The sequence below is a fragment of the Mycteria americana genome, chromosome Z (genome assembly GCF_035582795.1).
Source record: "Mycteria americana isolate JAX WOST 10 ecotype Jacksonville Zoo and Gardens chromosome Z, USCA_MyAme_1.0, whole genome shotgun sequence".
NCBI lineage: Eukaryota > Metazoa > Chordata > Aves > Ciconiiformes > Ciconiidae > Mycteria > Mycteria americana.
The window spans coordinates 18907914-18929397 of record NC_134396.1 but is presented as its reverse complement, the minus strand read 5'-3'; the positions used below and the strand labels follow the sequence as shown (position 1 = coordinate 18929397).

The 21484-nt window shown below is 38.1% G+C and overlaps 1 protein-coding gene across 10 annotated transcripts in view; it reads right to left on the bottom strand.

Annotated features, from left to right (window-relative positions):
• The window catches only part of AP3B1 (adaptor related protein complex 3 subunit beta 1), a 174699-nt gene that overhangs the window by 105399 nt on the left and 47816 nt on the right, over window positions 1-21484 (bottom strand). For all 10 annotated transcript variants that reach the window (XR_012778927.1, XM_075526422.1, XM_075526419.1 and 7 more), the window contains one exon: window positions 17752-17931. Coding sequence is in view for 9 of the 10 variants with exons in the window: in XM_075526422.1 (XP_075382537.1) it covers window positions 17752-17931 (180 nt within the window). In the remaining variant the exon portion in view is untranslated. The remainder of the gene's footprint in view (window positions 1-17751; window positions 17932-21484) is intronic.

The window sequence follows — 21484 nt, the reverse complement described above, 5'->3', positions numbered from 1 at the left end:
GACTCCTCACAGGACTTGTTCTCCAGACCCTTCACCAGCTTCGTTGCCCTTCTCTGGACACGCTCCAGCACCTCAATGTCTCTCTTGTAGTGAGGGGCCCAAAACTGAACACAGTATTCGAGGTGCGGCCTCACCAGTGCCGAGTACAAGGGGACGATCACTTCCCTAGTCCTGCTGGCCACCCTATTTCTGATACAAGCCAGGATGCCATTGGCCTTCTTGGCCACCTGGGCACACTGCTGGCTCATATTCAGCTGGCTGTTGACCAACACGCCCAGGTCCTTTTCCTCCAGGCAGCTTTCCAGCCACTCTTCCCCAAGCCTGTAGCGTTGCATGGGGCTGTTGTGACCCAAGTGCAGGACCCGGCACTTAACCTTGTTGAACCTCATACAATTGGCCTCAGCCCATCGATCCAGCCTGTCCAGGTCCCTCTGCAGAGCCTTCCTCCCCTCAATCAGATCAATACTCCCGCCCAACTTGGTGTTGTCTGCAAACTTACTGAGGGAGCACTCGATCCCCTCATCCAGATCATTGATAAAGATATTAAACAGAACTGGCCCCAATACTGAGCCCAGGGGAACACCACTTGTGACTGGACACCAACTGGATTTAACTCTGTTGGCCACAACTCTCTGGGCTCAGCTATCCAGCCAGTTTTCTACCCAGTGCAGAGTATGCCCGTCCAAGCTGTGAGCAGCCAGTTTCTCCAGGAGAATGCTGTGGGAGACAGTGTCAAAGGCTTTGCTAAAGTCCAGGTAAACAACATCCACAGCCTTTCCTTCATCCACTAAGTGGGTCACCTTGTCACAGAAGGAGATCAGGTTAGTCAAGCAGGACCTGCCTTTCCTAAACCCATGCCAACTGGTCCTGATCAACTCGTCGTCCTGTACAGGCCATGTGATGGCACTCAAGATGATCTACTCCATAACCTTTCCCAGCACCAAGGTCAGGCTGACAGGCCTGTAGTTCCCTGGATCCTCCTTCTGGCCCTTCTTGGATGGGTGTCACATTTGCTAACCTCCAGTCAACTGGGACCTCCCCAGTTAGCCAGGACTGCTGATAAAGGTTTGAAAGTGGCTTGGTGAGTACTTCCACCAGCTCCCTTAGTACACTTGGGTGGATCCCATCTGGCCCCATAGATTTTGCGTGTCCAAGTGGTGTAGCAGGTTGCTAACCATTTTCTCTTGGATTATGGGGCTTCATTGTGTTCCCCATCCCTGCCTTCCAGCTCAGGGGGCTGGGTGCCCTGAGAACAACTGGTCTTACTATTAAAAACTGAGGCAAAAAAAAGGCATATAAGTACCTCAGCCTTTTCCTCATCCGTTGTCAATATGTCTCACCCTGCATCCAATAAAGGATGGAGATTCTCCTTAGCCCTCCTTTTGTTGTTAACGTATTTATAGAAACAGTTTTTATTGTCTGTTACTGCAGTAGCCAGATTAAGTTCTAGCTGGGCTTTGGCCCTTCTAATTTCCTCCCTGCATAACCTCATGACATCCTTATAGTCCTCCTGAATTAGCTGCCCCTTCTTCCAAAGGTCATAAACTCTCTTTTTTTCCCTGAGTTCTAGCAAAAGCTCTCTGTTCAGCCAGGCCCATCTTCTTCCCTGCCGGCTTGTCTTTCGGCACATGGGGACGGCCTGCTCCTACGCGTGTAAGATTTCCTTCTTGAAGAATGTCCTGCCTTCCTGGACTCCTGTGCCCTTCAGGACTGCTTCCCAAGGGACTCTGTCAACCAGGTTCCTAAACAGGCCAAAGACTGCCCTCCGGAAGTCCAAGATAGCAGTTCTGTTGACCCCACTCCTCACTTCTCTGAGAATTGAAAACTCTATCATTTCATGCTCACTGTGCCCAAGACGGCCTCCAAGCAACACGTCACCCACAAGTCCTTCTCTGTTCGTAAAGAACAGGTCCAGAGGGCCACCCTACCTAGTTGGCTCACTCACCAGCTGTGTCAGGAAGTTATCTTCCACACACTCCAGGAACGTCCTAGACAGTCTCCTCTCCGCTGTGTTGTATTTCCAGTGGACCTCTGCTAAGTTAAGTCCCCCATGAGAAAAAAGTGATCGTGAGACTTCTCCCAGCTGCTTATAGAATATTTCATCTGCCTCTTCAATATTTCATCTGTCTCCTCAGAATTTTTCTTAAGTCTCCATTTATGTGAGTAACCAGGTCTGTTCTGGCATGCATCAAGTTACTTTTATAATTTCTGCTGTCACTGACAAGCCTTATTTCTTGATAGCATGGAGTACCAGTATTCTTTTAAGTAGTTTGGGGCCTAGGCAGAAAACCTGAAACTGAACCCTTCAAGCTGACTGAGGCACAATAAATTACAGCCAAGAATTCAGACCACCAAGCCAAAATCTCATCTTAGAGACCGAGCTGAATTGTTGCTCTGTCCCCAGATAAACTTTGTAGTGCAAGTATTGAAGCTTGTACAAAAGGAAGAGACTCTATTAATTCTCCTCTGATGTGGCACAGACCTAGCTTCAAGGTGGCAAGCACAACCGAAGCCTGTTGGTATTGTAACAAAGGGGGAAAGCCTTGTGCAGAGATCTAAGCAAAAGCCTCCATGCTCAGCAACAGTGCTAGTGGTGTCCAGGATAAGAATAGCATCCAGAATAGCATGCCCCTTATACTAGGTCCACATCTTGGACTCCAACCAGGAATGGGGTATAGTGGAGAAAGCAGCACTGCTAACACTCTAATATTTTTACTGCCAGCACAGGACTGAAAATAAGACTTTTGCCTTTGGAAGATGAAGTCTTCCTGTTTTAACTATTAATGTTGAAGCAACAACTGCCAGCTTCCACAGATAATTTCCTGCACACTGGTTCTCCAGTCCCTGGTATCTATATTGCACCTACACCAAGCTGTGGGAGATGCTTCTTCACATGTCCTTGAAGAAATGTCAGATATTGGTGGCACTCAACTTTTACTTTCCCAGGTTTCTAATTAGAGCTCAAATTAATTATAACTAGTATATATTAGCAGCTCTATCAGAAGAAAACCCAGTACTCTGATCCTTTTTGACAGGGGACACACAGCGTGAGAGTTCAGGACGTAGATGCAAATGTTCCCATGCTTTATCTTGTCCCTTCAATCACTTTAGATGCAGCTTCACAGCTGATTTAAGACTAACCATACCATTAACAGTTCGTTGTTACTTTGTTTGTTTGTTTTTTAAAAGCATGTTTTATTTTCATCAGGATCAGTAAAATTATCTGCCTCACTTTGTGGTCATAGGATCACTAGAACTGCTGAATTTTCAAAAGCAGTAGGTAGTAAAGGGAGAAGGACAGAACAGAGGCATTCCCGTTCAGTGGCAGTCTTTAGTTAAACTGCATTAAGTACACTTAACTGTTTGTAGTAGCACATCATTTAATTGTGCAGTTAATAGCTTTTCTAAATTACAAAATCACTAAAAACTTGAGAACCCTGGGAGAATGAAGTGATTAAAACTGAGACAGACCACTGGCATTCCAGGCTAGGAATTGCAAATGGACTCTGTGCATTCCCCATCTTCTGCGATTTATTCAATCCAGTAGAGAAGCGAGTATTTTAGTGTGAAAGAACATGCGTAATTCTTTTTTACGTTACTCCAGACATACAGTTTAGGGACATCTTCGTAAAGTATTAACAGCTTAAATGAAGAAACTGCCAGATAACAAGTTCCATTAGCCTGTTTTTAAAGTCACTAAGTAAATGAGCGAACATTTAACTGAGATCTTGCTTGAAATTACGTTTAATATGGCATTAAAATTGAGAATGTGCCTTCCATTTAGGGTAAAGCATATTATGTGAATGTTACAATTACCTCCAAACAGAGCTTCACACATCCACGAACTCAGAGTTAGAAATGCGAAACATGAACACTTACTATTTGTGCACTCTACCAGCCTTAACTCCATCTGCTATTCAAAAGTGATTCAAATATTTGTATTCCTAGGTTAGGTTTAACTGATTTTAAAGCTATAGACTTCAGTTTCTCTCCTCGGATACATAAGGAAATACACTCACGGCTTTTTTCATTCCTGCAGCAGAATCTTTGGCAGATAATATTTTAGCTATCTTCCAGAGCCCTTTCTAATATTTCTAAGAACTGCTCTCAAAAGAGTATTGGATAAGCTAAGTTTTGAAGGGAAGAAGAGTTTTGGGACTATTCACTAGTCGGTGAATCTGACTGCAACACCAAAACCACCTTAGCCAACCAAGATCAGCAGTTCACTTGCTGTATCATGAACAGTATCCTTGGAAAAGGAAAATGGTAGAAAATGTATAGGACAGATTCCTACTTAAAGAATTAATGATGTATCCAAGACAGATCTGAAATTTTGATGTTGTGTGTGAAGATGACGACCTAAATCCTTCCATGTGCTTCACAGATGGGTTTCAGAACACTAGAATAGACCTACCTTTGATCTATCAGAGCAAACCAAAAATTATCCTCAAGACTGCTCAAAAAGCCAAGGAGATGAGCTGTGACAAGTTTCTGACAGATGAGCAGACCTCAACCAATCACACTTGTTAATAACCACATGCTGGCAGAAGTATCCACCCTCTCCACAATAGGAAGTCCTTGAATAAGATACAGGTATCTCAGTACAGGTACAGTTTGACATGAAGAATTGCTAGTGGTCTAAAAAAAGGCACAATCTCACATGGCAAAAATACTTGAGAAATGAAAGTCTAATCAATATGATCTGCAGCGTGCCTGTGCCTTAGAAGGCACAAAGCCAAGTTTGCCACAGAGATCTTTAGGTACTATCTGAATGAAAGCAAGTTATAACTTTTGTCTTATTAATCCAAAAGGAGTTGAAGAGTCAAAGAATAAAGGGACTAGATCATCCACTCCATAAATAATGGCTTCCTTTCAAATACTAGCTAGCCATCAAAGTATACTCACTCTTTCTTAGGTAGGCTGCCATTATAACCGGTTGTGTGATAGACTTGTGCTACTGTAAACGGACTAATGGGACCTAAATGATCTGATGAGATGCTCTGATGGCCATGTGAAAGTACAGGAGTATTTCAAGTACCTGAGTATTCAGTGCCATTTTATACTCCCTCAAGTATAAGAAATAGCTGCATGGGTCTGGTAGATCCTGAAGGTATGGAGCCTACAGGAGATGCATAGCAACTGAAGACTAGGCAGGGCATCTTGTTGCATTTAGAACAACACTAGACCCTCAGATAAATGAACCATACCCCAGTTTCTCTAAAGGTTAAAAGCTTTAGATACTTCGCCTTCTGCAGGAAAAAATTAAATAGGAAAAGAGTTTGATGATTTCCTTCATTAAAAATAGCTATTGAATCTTTTGTTGTTACATTGAAGGAAAACAAGTTTCCAGCACCTAACAAACTCTTGTTGATGCTCTTGTGTGCAGGCATTGGAAAGGAATGGGCTGGGGATTACAAGTCAGGTGAGAAACAACCCGGATCACAGTACCAGGATGCATATTACAGTAATGGTTACAAACTCTAGCTATTTCTGAATGGACAGAAAGCAGGAGGTGACTTTGCTGCCACCAGACCAGAACAGCATGTTCTGTGTGGTCTGAGACATGATGCATTTACAGCTTTCAGGAACTAAGGTACTTAAAAATGAATGAGAATTTTAGGAGCTTAGTTTCTCCCCTCTACCACACATAGAATATAAAAAGATTCTGGTAATGAAGTAGTGGTCTGGGATATGACCTGTATTCTACCAGGAAAGAATTTGTAGGGAGGCTTCCTGAAAAAACATGCAGTGATAGGACCAGAAGGCATATGTCCACTACTCCCCTCTAAATTAAGTCAAAATAGACTGAACACTTTCAGTCCAAAAGTCAGCAAATACAGAATGAAATGATTAGCTAGTATGATACATAAATAATATATTGCCTATATTATTTATATAAAATACCCATACAAAATTATCACACTACCAAACATCGCATTCTATCACTCCACCAGGGACCAGACCTGTTGGAACTACACAAATCAAAAAGCACATACACATTTTCAGTTAAGTGAACCACAATGGAATGAAGAAGCAATAAAGATCGCAAGATCATCATTATAATACTCTGATATGTTTGAATACTACAATTTTTACTTCAATTATAACCACAGTCTGTTAATTACCATTGGGATAGAGAGGTCAGAAAGAAAACCTGAGGTTTTGCTTGGGTTTGTAGAACTATGCAGATCTGAAGCCACTGAAACAGACTTGGGACTCCTACAGTGCCCTCTCCTGAGAATAATTTTTCAGATTACAACTCTATTCAAATAAATCTGCTGGAATTATACTGAAAATGTAATATATTAATACAGTTATATAAGATATATTATATAACTCCAATAAATTACAAATGGAAACTGGTCCTTCAGTTTTAAGTTTTAGATAAAAGCTATCATGTTCTGGTCAAATGATATTTCACGGTTCCTTGCACACAATTATACTCGTGGGTTTTTAAAGTTTATTTATCTAAAGAGATAAACATGCTTTCAGCTAATAAAAATTGAAGTGAGTATTAACAGAAATGGTAGTTGTGACAAACTAAAGAAATATTTGGGTCACACTGTGAATTATATCTTCTGATTCTAACCCTCACTCTATAACCTTCATATTGGGCTAACAGTCACATGATGTTGAAAACCAATCTATTTTTCAAATGCAAACATCTGCCAGGAAATGATACAATCTGAAAAAGGGTTTACAGTGTGAATGCCATTGAAATTTCTTACCAGACTTTCTATAATTCAATGGCCAATACAGTCTCAGCCATATACTAATACAAAAAGCCAAAAGATGCAAGAAAGAGGCAGGTTGAGAATCAATGACGTAAAATGCAGGAAAGGAATGGAATAAGAAGTTTTCAAAGAAGAAAACTCCTCCCTTCTTTTCTGCCTTCACTGTGTTCATACAAGTAGACACTCTTTCCCGTTTTCAGGTTATTGACCAAAACCAGGCCATTTTCACACAACAGGTATCGCATTCATGAATATTTGTTTTCCCACAGATTTCATCTCACTGGGACACAGAATTTCTGAGGTGTTTTTGAGCTCAATTAATCCTTTCGCTAAAAAGTCTTTGAATTTTCTTTTATCACCAGGTTGTTTCAAAGAGGTTCAACAGTGGAGGGAAGGGAGGAGTACAACTTCTAGAGTTATAATTCATAGGAGTTCAAGACTGTGGCAATGGTGTCATGGTCTAAAGATCAGCTGCACATCTCCACGACTGTTGTGGTTTAGTCCCAGCTGGCAACTAAGCACCACACAGCCGTTTGCTCACTCCCCCTGCAGTGGGATGGGGGAGAGAATCAGAAGAGCAAAAGTAAGAAAACTCGTGGGTTGAGATAAGAAGAGTTTAATAATTGGGAAAAAAAATAATAAATTTTAATGAAAAGGAAAATAACAAAAGAGAGAGAGAGGAACAAAACCCGGGGGGGGGGGGATAAAAAAAACCAACAAGTGATATAACTGCTCACCACCCACTGACTGATGCCCAGCCGTCCTCCAGCAGCGATCGCTGTCCCCTGGCCAACTCCCCCAGTTTATATACTGAGCTTGATGTCCTGTGGTATGGAATAGCCCTTTAGCCAGTTTGGGTCAGCTGTCCTGGCTGTGCCCCCTCCCAGCTTCTTGTGTGCCTGGCAGAGCATGGGAAGCTGAAAAGGCCTTGACCAGTGTAAGCACTACTTAGCACCAGCTGAAACATCAGTGTGTTATCAACATTATTCTCATACTAAATCCAAAACACAGCACTATACCAGCTACTAGGAAGAAAATTAACTCTATCCTAGCCGAAACCAGGACAATTACTTAAATCATTTGGAGTTTAGTATCATCCAAACCAGGTGACCTCATGACAATTATGCATTACCACTAAGAAAGGACTGCATCAGCACATGACAACAGTTCAAAGCTGCAAGAAATAAGATTCAAATTAGGTGATATTATCAACAGTATCTATTCTTTGGCTTTAAAACATTAGCTTTAGTCTCAGTTCAGTTCCAACAAAACAAGAAAGCCATTGCACAAAATCCTCCAGTATCTTCTTGATACTCTTAGCAGTTTACTGACTATGATCTTGCAACATCCCTGTAAACAGCTATCCTAGGGCAACTTTGAGACATCTCTATAAGGATTCGTCTTCCAAGTCAGCTGACCTTGTGGTATCAATAGCCTCTGGAATTGGATGTTTCATGCTCACCAAAACATTTTCACATTTCTTTAGAAAAGCTAAATTTTCATATGGATAAGGAACCCACATTAAAATTCTACTATTTTGGAGAGATTTTATATGCAATTCAAAGAAGCTTTCTATATAAAAAGCTTCCAATTTGTAAATATAGCAAGCTTGACACCTAAGCTACACAAAGGTATTAAGACACCTACTCAAGCTTGAAAATCAGACTGTGGCTAGTGAAATTTGACACTAAGGCATTTTCAGTCACAATATTGTTCTTAGCTTAAATTCTGGCATATATAAAAGTTACAGGATAAATTATAAATAAATCAAGCTTCATTCGTAGTTTATTACACCTTTTCCTCTCACATACTTATTCTAAGACTATATCCCTGCATATTCTTATTTACGCAATACCCTCTAAAATCCCACTGTGGATGTACTTGTTTATTTCATTCTTAAAAAAAAAAAAATTCCCATATAGTATGAATATGTAAACTCATTTGTTACCTGAAAGGCTCTTCAAAAAACTCTTCAATCCAGCCTTACAGTGGCTTTTAAAAACTCATTTAACCAATAACATTGTTTTGAATACACTCAAAAATGTAATGAATTAAAAGACATAGTGAAAAATTAAAAGAAAAAAAAATCTCAAAGTGTTCCTCAGAAAGCCTGTACTCATAAAAAGTTTTATACTACAGTTCTGAGACAAGAGCATTGCACAGGTGGAAGTACAGGTTTGAGGACCACTGAACATTAAATTCTTCCCAATATATCACAATTACAGGAACATCTGTGCTAAGCAACTTCATACCGAAATAATGTGAAAACTCAAGAAGTGTTCAAAAGCTCATTCTCATTTCTATAAGAAGCAGCAACTAAGGCTAGGACTGCTGTCTAAAAATAGAGGCTAAGAGTTAAATATGCTGCAGTAATTAACATCTTTCTGCAACAACCCCAAATTCCCAATTATTGTTGTAACAAGGTCTCATGATACTTGCAGCTAGAATTAAAACAATCAATTATGATTTTTAGATCACTTTAATTTATTCAAAACAGTTCCATTCTCCTCAAAATGGAAGTGAGGCATAAAATAGCATTCTCTTACCACAAAAACAGCCTCATTTCATTAGTGTGTGGAAAAGGTATGATAATGAGAGTGCAAAGACAGATTTGCAAAGCAAATGTCCTGGTTTCAGCTGAGATAGAGTTAATTTTCTTTATAGTGGCTATAAAGTGGTATAGTGGCTATAGTGGTATGGGGCTACGTTTTGGATTTGTGCTGAAAACAGTGTTAATAACACTGATGTTTTAGTTGTTGCTGCACTAGTCAAGGACTTCAGCTCAAAGACTTTTCTGCACCATGCTCTGCCAGGTGCAGAAGCAGCTGGGAGGGGACACAGCCAGGAGAGTTGATCCAAACTGACCAAAGGGCTATTCCATACCATATGACGTCATGCTCAGCATATAAAGCTGGGGAAGAAGAAGGAAGGGGGGACATTTGGAGTGATGGCTTTTGTCTTCCCAAGTAACCGTTACGCGTGCTGGAGCCCTGCTTTCCTGGAGATGGCTGAACACCTGCCTGCCCACGGGAAGGAGTGAATGAATTCCTTGGTTTGCTTTGCTTGTGTGTGCAGCTTTTGCTTTCCCTATGAAACTGTCTTTATCTTAACCCACGAGTTTTCTCACTTTTACTCTTCTGATTCTCTCCCCCATCCCACTGTGGGGGAGTGAACGAGCGGCTGTGTGGTGCTCAGTTGCTGGCTGGGGTTAAACCACAACAGCAAAGAACAGAAAAAAAAAAAACTGTTTAGAGCATAAAAAGAGAGGAAGAACAGAAAATACAAGGAAGAACAAGAAGGGATAAAATAAACATTGCAAAAATAAAATGGAGGAGGAGAAAAGCTGAAGGGATAAATTAAAGGGAAAAGACACCATCTGCTTCTGACTAACAAGTTCCCCAATTTTTTTCCCTCAAGTCCAAAAATTAAAGTGGAATTTAGAACTTGTATTCAGAAGTTTGGTTAAATGCTTGAGCAATTTTTAGGTTTTTTTATGATGGTTAAGTTTTAATCTCAGTTTAAATCTAATCTTAGTTTAAGTATCTGAAGAGGCAGTATAAGCTATCTCATCAAGATAGCAAGTACTTACGAACCAACTGCTGAGCAAAAGTATTCTTCCACAGGGTTGCACAATAACTGAACCGTGAAGATAAACAGGTAATTGTTAGTTACTTTGGGCCTGCAACCAAGAGAAGGGTACGACATGATCTAGAAGTAGTAGTCACCAGCTGTCACGAATTATAAACAAGGTGTGGAGGAACAGGTATCTTGCAGATCTTCAGCCTGTACAGAACTGTAATGGTTCACAGTGCCCCTCCTTTTCAAGCGTTCCTTGTTACACCAAATTATGTATACTTACTCCTTAAAACAACTCAACTCCTTTCTCTCTGGAAAAAATGTAGATGATTTTAAAAGTAAAGTCAAAGAGAACAAAGGGATCTTCCTCATTTCCCACATGTGCAAACACACTCATATCTTTACTTACTAATTTTTGTTTATGTAGCATTAGGATTGTTTACAGTTACTGAAATGTTTATCCAACATTTAAACCGTATTTGGACTACAGCCCTAGCTCTAGATGTCAGTTAGGAGCCTCCAATTTTCAAGGCACAAAATGACCTGAAATCTTAGAAGAATGCTAACTGTACCTGTACTTAAGATTGGCAGTCTGAAAGCTGAAAGTCTGCTATCCTCACCAGAAAGTCTGCCCTACTAATCTAAATATCATCAATGGACATTAAATCCTGTATTACAGGATTTTTTTCCTTCATCCTAATGCATAAGTAGGCAAAGGAGCTGAAAGCATCTTAAAACATCTGTTGATTCGCTTCAGTGATATTCTCACACCAACAACTGGTGGCATATTTATACTGATGGTAAAAGCCATGATGGAAAAGCACGTGTTGCTACATGCCTAAGTTTATCCCAGTCTTCTTGTCCAGCATTTTTCCAACCATAAACTGGAATAAACTTGTGGATACACTGTCAAAGAGATGGATGATCCAAGATAATTTGAAATTTTTTATATTTACTCTTCCCCATGGTCCTTTAGAGATATGCCATAACCAACCAATATCCACCTGATATTACAAACAGAAGAAGTGTACACGCTCTGACTCAGGAGTCTAAAGCTTACTCAGACAGAGGTCTGACCTCACATAGGTCTTCCTCAAACACAGGAAAAATTAAACAAAGGTTTACTTTTGCAAAGAAGGAGATATGGAAGCTTATTTTGCAACTCTTCTAATTATCCAGAGAAAATCCTGGTATAACAATGAAAAGGCCACACAAGTTACTAGACAGAAAATAATATCCCACGGATAGATGCCCAGAACAGAACTGATTAATATTTTGGCATCCAGGAAGGCCGCCAAGTATTCTAAGACAGCATTCATTTCATATTGCTCACACAATTTTCTATGATTAAGTATCATTGAAATGACCAAAATTAAAGCTAGAAACTTTGGTCGCCCATGGGCTGATGAGGGTCTGGTACATGTGATATTTAAACTAAAAACTACTAGCAGTTAGACAGTTGATATTTAGATTTCTACAAAAATATTTCAGTGTTTCCCTTCAATTAATTTTCATCTCTGTAAGTCAATGATGTAGACAGAGATAAAAACAATTTTAACATCTTATTTGCAACAGGTGGGTAGAATGCCTCTTATCCTACACATAAATAATAAAAAAACCCCCCTCATCCTGAGACAAGAAGGTAAGACTACAGCATTTGATGGAGTACATAGAAACTTTGCCCATCAAATTTATGGGAAAAGCAGGGGCTGCTTTCTTAATTTGAGTTGATACAGATGTCCTAGAGAACTTGCCTACACAGATTCTACCCACTGTTGCTATTCCACTGCAAGTCTGTCATGGGACTAATGGAAACCACAGCAATACACTTTGCTGCAAAGATAAATGGCATTTTTATCTACAGACTGTACTCCTCTTTTGCCAGTAGTAAGTGCTTGGCAGACGCAAAGCAAACCATATCAGGAAATTCATGTGGCTGAAATTTAACCCTCCCTGTCCTTTCAATTATTCTTCTGGATCAATTCCTTTATCCAGATTGCCTTAGAAACACTATTTCTAACACAAGGGAAGGGAGGGGGAAGATGGAGGGAAGGTAGAAGGACAATCATGCCCCCTTTCAGTGACAGAAAAGACTATTATATAGTGATCATGAAAATAGTCTCAGATTAGATCTGTAATGACCAGAAAGTTTTGTTTAGAATTTCAAGTAATCAACTTCCCACAATCAACTTGAGGCCTTTTTTTTCTTATAAATCTATGCTCTAAGTTATTCTCATCTTATTAAGTAGTACACCTGGTAGGGAAAAATAAGAGTGGTATTACAGTAAAATAGCTAGCCAGTCCATTTTATGCCCCAAATGCATCACCAAATATATTCAAATAAGTGAATTTGATATTAAACGTAACCCCTCCTCATGTATATCTAAAAGAACCTGGTCAGAGAGTATTGCACTCTGACAAAAAGGGAAAAGGGTAACTGAATACAGAATCCTTCAGTTCAGACTGAGGAGTCTGATGGCTATACTAAGAATGGAACAAATAAGTAGTATAACATATAACTTTACACTAGTTTTCCTAGATTTAATCTTTTGATCTTTTCAGCCAAATCAGGCTCAAGTAAATCTACTGATCTATGTGGTTTCATACTTGCATCTGAAGAGGACTGGAAGCTGAAAATGAGATGACTCCTTTTGTTCTCTGGGGAAGAAAATTCTGTGGCCTCATAATCTTTTAGGGCAGGGGAAAAATGTAATTAAAAAAAAAAATCAGCAAAACTATCATCTGGTAGAACCACGCAGCACAAATACCTAGAATGAAACTTCAGTAAGGTCTACAATGTGCTAATACATAAGATAACTTGATTAATTTTATCCTAAAAGATTGAATGTTATCCTCAGTATTTCTTAAATGTGTTCGACTATCTATACCTCATTACTCATCTTCTATTGCAGGACAGCATAATAAAACTTCTAAATCCTCTACTGAGAGGCTGAGAACAGAAGAAGGGAAAGGTGTATTCAGGTTGATAGCCTCCTGTTAACTAGATGAATTACCTAGATAAAGTGATAAAAATGAAACAAGCTAAAGTACTTTAAAAATATCCTGTATGTAAATCATTTAATAATGAATCAACCTGAATACACCTTTCCCTTCTTCTGTCAGTACAGGCTTTAGAAGTTTTATTTTGCTCTCCTGCAATAAACCAGCAGAACTGATTTACAGTTCTATCTACAAAAGTTAAGGATAGACAGAATTCCCTGTATGCTTTGCTTGAAGCTTTATCATTTACAATTAACAGTTCACTCAATGGGCACCCCAACACAGGGAACAAAAAAATAAATATTTAGAGCAATACTAGACACTGCTGAGCTGTCTTAAGTAGCCATTAGACACCTGATTCCATCACACATAACCATGACCTTTATGGAATACACTAAGAATTCATAACTGTAAGATACTAAGAAAACACTACAAGAGCAGGAAACATTTTAAAGCATTTAACAGAAGACTAGAGATCACAGAATAGCTGAGGTCAGAAGGCACCTCAATATCACAAGGCACCTCAGAGCTGGCAATCAAAATAAGTATTTTTGATGTGTTTCTTCCTGTAATTCCTCGAGAGCCAGGCTACTTTCCATGATTCATGGTCTTTGCTGTATACATTCAAAGACTTGCTATTTTTCTCCTAGAAGTCCTTATTTTTTTAGATAATTTTCTTCACGCTTAATTTCTGCCCCCTCCCCCCCAGTTATGTCAAATTCTGAGCACTTTAAATTGAGCAATACTTCAATAATTAATCCTAAAAGTATAAGCTTGAGACATGCCTCTTATGAGTACTTGTTTATAAATAACTTTTATAAATAACTGAAGCCCATGATCAATCTGAATTCACCATTTTTTTCCAATCTCAACTGAACACAAAAAAGTTTATTTCTGTAACCTGCAATTGTCTGAAATGAAGCTGAGCAGCCTGGAGACTCCCTGTTTTTTTTCAAGACTACAGCTCCCTGCTCCATTTTGCTCTCTACAATGACCGCTGAAACTTCTGACCAAGTCAGCTGTTTTTAGAAGACACCCTCCCAGACAGCACACACATTTGGTGGTGGATCTATATACCAGGACAGCTGAAGCAGTCACTACCTCCTGTGACCCTCATCTCCTTGCAGAAACAGGGATGGCTGAATAGCTTGAAAATCAGTTCCTGAACTGCTAGACTGCAACTCAATGCATTCATGGAAACCAACAGCAACTTTATTTTAAACATCTTCATGTATTAGGCTGCAAGCTGTAACGTTACAGGCTGTTCGCAAACAACTCAGCAGTCCCAACAATTCCTGCAACAAGGGCAGGGCAAAACATTTAAGCTGGGATGCATTACAGTGTTATCTGCCATCAAATATGTCACTTCCCAGAAAACTTGAAGTTGTTCTTCGCAGTTAGTCTTAAGCAGGTTACTTTCCCTCCAGAATATAAGTGTCTTGCTCTCATTCCAGTTAATACATGTTAAAGCTGAATACAGTTCACATGTAAAAAAGGTTATTCTGAAACTGCTATTCATATGCAACTACTTCAAAAACACCCTCTAAGTATTTCAAGACAACTAGGATAAACCAAGGACATCCTCACAGCGTTCATGATCAGAATTAAAAATTTTACCCTTCAGAGAAGCTAAAAATAGGAATATAAAACTAAGTATTCTTGGTTAATGGGTAATTCAATTAAAGTTTTGCAACATTTTTAAGCATATTGCTCAAAAAAGGATTTTTCTCCATAACTGGTAAGTATTCCAAATTTTTCTTTAGGTTTCTAAATGCACAAGAAATCAGTTCAAAGTGTTACACCATTACTTGTTGGGAATTAGCTCAATGCACAAGAAATCAGTTCAAACCATTACAGCATTACTTGTTGGGAATTAGCTCAACTTGAACAAAAGCAGCATACATTTCTCAAAAAGTAAGGTAAATTTTAGTGAGTAAAAATGCAAATATGCATTTTAGCAGCCTTGAATTTATTAATCTGATAGGTTTAATTTCCATTTTCCTGCATCAGCTTTATTTATAAAGTGTCGTGCCCTATAAATATGCTGTTATTTTCTATAGTCAAGCACCCTCTTAACAAATCTTCTCATTAATATGTAAATTTAAAGTCAATCGGTCTTCTCCCTGACAGCGCCATGAATTCCTAGTGCACTGTATAATCGGCTTTGACTTGGCATCCACTATTTATCATCAAAGATGTCAGTTAGAAAAATTATGGAAAATGCATTGCAATTGATATGACTGCAATCTACTTTGTCAACACTTAATTGTTCCTCAAATCATACATTTACATATAAACAGCCTAAATACTGATCCATAATGATGCAAATAAACTAAATTAAAAATCTCTTCTACTGCACAAGATGCCCTGTTGTATGATGAGTTCATTTAAGAACCTATTGACAAAGGCATGCATTTCAACTAGCTCCAGAAAAAAATTCTGCTAATTTAATTGCTGGGTAGGTAGACAAACTAAATCTTGCACTGAAGCTCATGAAAGTGGAAACAAAGTGTTATTAATACCATATCACTGATGACCAATTTTAGGTTGACACAGGCAGTATTGTCACACAAACCTTTTACATTCCTAGAGCAGAAGCCACAGCAACAACTGTCATCCATGCAGTTTCAGTGAAAAAAGTACATTAGAGTCTTAAAGGAACCTAATCCCATCGAGACCTCCAACCTCTCAGTCCAAGATAGGAGGTCATCCTCCTCTTCTACTCTTCCTTTGTCCAATCACAGACTAAAACTGGCTTAAACCAATTGCGAAACTAGCTTTAGGCAAAGCAAATTATCAATTTTGATTCTTTCTGAAGGTCAGAGAGAAGAATGCAAGTTACTTTCTTTCAAAAAGCAACATGTAATAAACAGTCTGCCTCAAAGACACTAGGAAAATGTAAGTGTCTTATTATCTAAAAATACTTTCCTTATTTTAAGCAATTTTCTGGAAAGACATGTTCTTACAAACAATTTAATTTTCATCTGAAATGAAAAAGGGAGTTCCAGAACCCAACTGGTAGTGCAAAGAATATGACTCTACTTCAGACATTTTTGCTATGTTTCTAGGTTTCTAATCATTATAACGCCTGCTTATTTAAGAAGCAGTGAATATAACTGCAAACTAAATCAGGCTGAAATTAGCTGTTTGTTCAAATACGTCTCCTTATAATTATTTTCACATAATAAATTATAAATATATTAACACAGAATGACACTGCATTTCAGTCTGATTCCCAGGTAAAGGGTATTAAAAGACAGAGTTTGAAAGAACTCAGTGATAGCTGGTGTCATTCTGTATTCCAGTGCTGAAAAAAAGAAACCTTTAAAAAATTGTGAATATGCTAATTACAAACCACAATAATCTGCACTGAAGTAACAATGCCTGAACAGAAGTCTTAAGACACATCAGCTGAGCTATAGCTGGCTATAGCCAGAACTACTTCAGTCTAAAGAAATACAGAGAAATATGTTAAAAAAAAAAAAAAAATCACATGATGAAACTTTCTCTAAGGTTCTGGGATCACCTTATATTCATTACAAGTAGGTACCCCAAATATCCTTTTACACAACTGTACAACAACTACTGCTGTAAAACAGTATATATATATCAATGAATATGTACATCTTTAAACATGAATTAGTGTCAAATTAAATGGTAAAACTTAACAGTAGTAACACCCCCAAGCCTGTAATAAATGTGAACAACTGGAGCTGTGGAGCAATTTTATACAATTCTTTCCAGAAGCATTCTGTCTTTTAATTTAAATTGTTATTCAGAGTTAAATCCCTATTGAAACCCATGTTACTAGCATCAATTTCTTGAACTGTCTACTTTTTTGTTGTTAGAAGTGATAGGATTTGTATCTTGAACATCCCTTTTTCTAAATTTTAAGTAAGAGTATACTCATATTTATGTAACATAAATGAAAATACCACAACATTTTTTACATTGCACATTTCAAAAACATATATTCAATTCTCCACACAGTCCCTCAGCACATTAACAAAGCCTAGACAAGTAATGTAATGTTCACCATGCTGTGATACTGGGTATTTATATGTACCAAGAAAGTAGATTCTACCCAGTTTCAGGACAGAATGGCAAACCTTTCTAGCTCTAACTCACATAAAAGCTCCTATAGAGAGAGCAAAGAGCCATGTTGCTCAAAGAACCACAGAAAAAGGACTCTCTCAGCTGCCCATGGGATGTGCCTGGGGTAAATCAAAACATACATAGTCTGGAAGGAGAATTCTCATGCTCTGAAGAAGGGTGGAAGTCTTGTATTAGTGAAGCCTTAGAGAGCTAAGACTTACGCATGTGATTTCTATTTTTATTAAAGTCTGCATAAAAATGCATCTTAAAAGACTAAGTATATCCAACAATGGAAATAATTCAGAATGCAAGCACACAATAGTAATTTAAAAAGTCACAAACTTACCTTCCATGGGCTTACAAACTGTGTACGTGCGTATCGAGTTAACATGTGGATTATAACAACTTGACCCCACTCTTCCACGTCAACCAACAAGTTACAGAGCTTTCGGTAGTTCTTGTGAATCAGATCTATTCTATCTGGACACACTTCCTCAAATGCCATCACAACGCTCCCAGCTACCAGCTAGAAAACAAAATATAAACCAGAAGGTCAGTGTTCCTTCTACAGTTCATCCACAAGTGAGAATCAGAATAGCAATTCTCAGCAATTTCAAATTGTTTCTATTCAGTGAAAAGAAACACCACCAACAAAACCTAAGCCCACAGAAATGGTGTCTTGTTTAAAATAGAATTGGGGTAAGTTTATTAGAACGGAGAAAACATTTGCCGTTTCTATTACACACATAAATCTTAGCTCCCAGCCCTGAAGACACAGTGCAATGTAAGCATAAATTTTTTTCTTACAGTTATCGTTTCCAAATAAATTATCAGAGAACTTGCAATTAACTCAGAAATAACAGGAAACAACAAGAAGTATAACATAGCGATATGCCCAACGAGGTCTGTTGGGATTCTCTTATCAACACTGGTGCGATCAAACTAAAGAGGAGCTGGGTGAGTTTCCCAGTGCTACTGGGATCCAAACTTTTCTCTCAATATGGCCAAATTAACTGTTATATGAAATTTTATATTTAGAGTTTCATCAATACATTTTGCAAAAAAAGGCATAAAAGTCAGCCATACAATACAGAGATATATTAATACTTTTCCTCAAAGAACACAAGCAGAATTTCTGCATGTTGTTCAGCACTTCCCTACCAGTTCCAAAATTACAGGAATGGATCATTTATGCCCTGCTATGTCCTCACCCAATTTTTTGCCTCTGTAAGAAATAAATCTTTATATATACCTAAAGATCCTCATACTGACTATGATTATGAAAGCATCTTTGTTTTTCATGAGAAAATTCTCAACATTCTAACACCTCAAGGCTTATTGAAACCTTCCGATAGGGTATTTTCTTTTAAAAATAAAGGAAACTTATATTGGGGTTCCTGTTAAAATTCTGGCAGCAGGTTACTTTAACTGTGGGAAAACCTCAAAGGCTGACCATGCATTATAAGGACATGTCATTGTGTGCCTGGAATTACTGTTCTTTCTCTTCTAATTGCTTTAATTAAGATTTGTTTTGTGTCAGAGTACATGTTAAGTCAAATAACTAAAATGATGAGACTTTATATGAAGCAGCTGATATGTATGCAGTTAGCATGCATGCAGTATAGCCTTCTGGCAGCAAATTAATGTCATATTCTATCTGAGCACTGGGATCTGCATTTCAACCTCTAAAATTTCCCCAATGACTTAAAGTAAGCAATTAAATAGAAGTGCAGTTTATTGAAATGGTACTTTTTGAGAAATATTAAATACAATGATATTCATATGTTACATTTTTTCTCCCTATATTTGGCTGACATTTGGTTTATTAGTATGTGCCCAACATTACAATTGAAAGAAAACAGCTCAGAATATAGTCTTGCTATTATGCTAAACAAGTTTCGGGCTCTGTGGGGATTTTATGAATTACCAATAAGAATAAACGTGAAGTTGCATTTATTGTCTCCAGCCCCGTCCACATACTGGTACCTGCTGGTCCCAGCAAGTATACAACTCATTCCAGGGAGTAAAATTTGATCATTTGATAGAGCTAAATAAAACACACTTTACATCTAAAATAATTTGCTATTTTTTGCTGTATCACAAAAACAATAGCTTTCTTTTTTATGTTGTTGTACTAAACTTTCTTCTTAATAAGGTGCTGCAGTAAGCTACTCTGTAATTAAAAACTGCTGCAAGTTGATGCTTAGGTGTGGGTTCAAAGCTCAGAGGAATACAGAGGTTAACTCCAGGCAAATCACTATCAGCCCTGAGTAGGTATTCAATTAGGCTCGATAAGCTGAGGATGGAAGAGAGGAAGGGTGGGAAGAGTTATATGTTAGAACTCGCTTGCAGCAAAGCAATTTTATCAGGATGCAAAACTCTGAACTACAGTTAAGGCCAACTCGCAGAGGACAGTGTGATGGACCTGAAATTTTAGAAGAAAAGGATGACACTTTTAGACCACAGAGACTTTTTTTAAGCTCGCTGTCCCAAGGACTTCATTATGGGTATTCTACTCCTCACTACAAGACAGTATAGGGTCTCTTGACAGGTTTGACATACAAGGGGAGAAAAGAAGGGAGGGAAGGAAGGGGAGAGAGGGAGACTGACACACAGATTGATTTATGACTACAAGAATAGTCTCAGCCTAATATTTAAAAATACCCTTTTAGGTTCATAGGTGAAGGATGACACAGATGCTGGTGTCTGACTGTAGTTCTAGAGTGGATACCCTTGCCTTGTACTGCTACTATTACTGCACACACATTTTGCTGTATTTCTCTTTCATTTGGATATGATATAGTTTGAAAGCTGACATAAAATAATACATGTAACACTAGTTTAGATCTTTTAAAATTGAGCACATATCCTATAAACAGCACTGGCTTTTTAAAAGTTCAGTTACGCTGAGTAAAACACAACAATTTGATACAAAGAAACAGTCATACCGAAATACAGGAATTCTAAATAGTTACTTATTCCAATTCACATCAATCACCTACTCAAGTTTACAATGAGAATGCTGTCACTTGTGAACACTTAAAAGATATTCATAAAAATTTGAACATACACTATGAAATGCAAGAGGTGCACTGAACACACATTTTAGTCTTGTGGTGAGGCCCTAGATTTACAAGTTAATACAGGAATTGCCATACATGATGACACTAGTTAAGAACGTGCTCCTCTCCCCATTATTGCATTTTCCAAAATTAGGCTTTTCATTTGAAAGGGGAAAAAAAAAGTGAGAATGTAAGACAGATTGAAAATGCACTGGTAACAAGAGGATTTATCTGAGAAAATTTCCTAATGCTTTCTTAATAAGTTTCCCCTATAGTATGATCCTACTATACATCTAAACATCAGAGGAACAGCTAATAATCTTTGTTTATTAAATGCTCAACATTCCATAAAAATATTTAGAATTAAAACAAAATGATCCAATCAGAATATAAAACCAAAAAATATCGGTTTCCAAAAAACAGTCAGTTAATTTCCATCTCACTGTGTCAATAGTAGCTTTTTGTATAAGGAGAAAATATAAATCACTCCAACAAAACTAGCAATGAGCTCATCAAATTCAAACGCTGCTTTCCATTTATGTATTTTTTATATTAAAGCAATAAACATGGTTCATTTGTCTTCCACTGGTTGCCACGTTTTTCTGTGCTGTTGCTATGAACTTCAGCCATTAGCTGTGCTCCAAGGTAAACTACATGAACCATCAACAAAAGTGACACCCAATCTATGGAGTTCATATTTTCTCCAGATTATCTATGCTAGTTGACAAGCTGGTAATGAAAAAAATCACACTAAGCAAATGGTTCCTCTAATAACAATAAATTTTCTATAAAATTACGAAGGGTACAAAACGTTTCCTTGCATCTATTTTGTCATGAATTCTAATTAATGCTGTGAAAACCTGAGAGTGCTGGGTCATCACAAGAAGTGCATCGAGGTTTGATTGATAATCCAGTGCAAGTTGGCCTATGCTGCCAAGATTCCTTTCTCTTAAATTAATGGCCACCCCACCTGCCCTAATCATACAGCCCAAATGATATTCCCCTTCTTATTTCAAT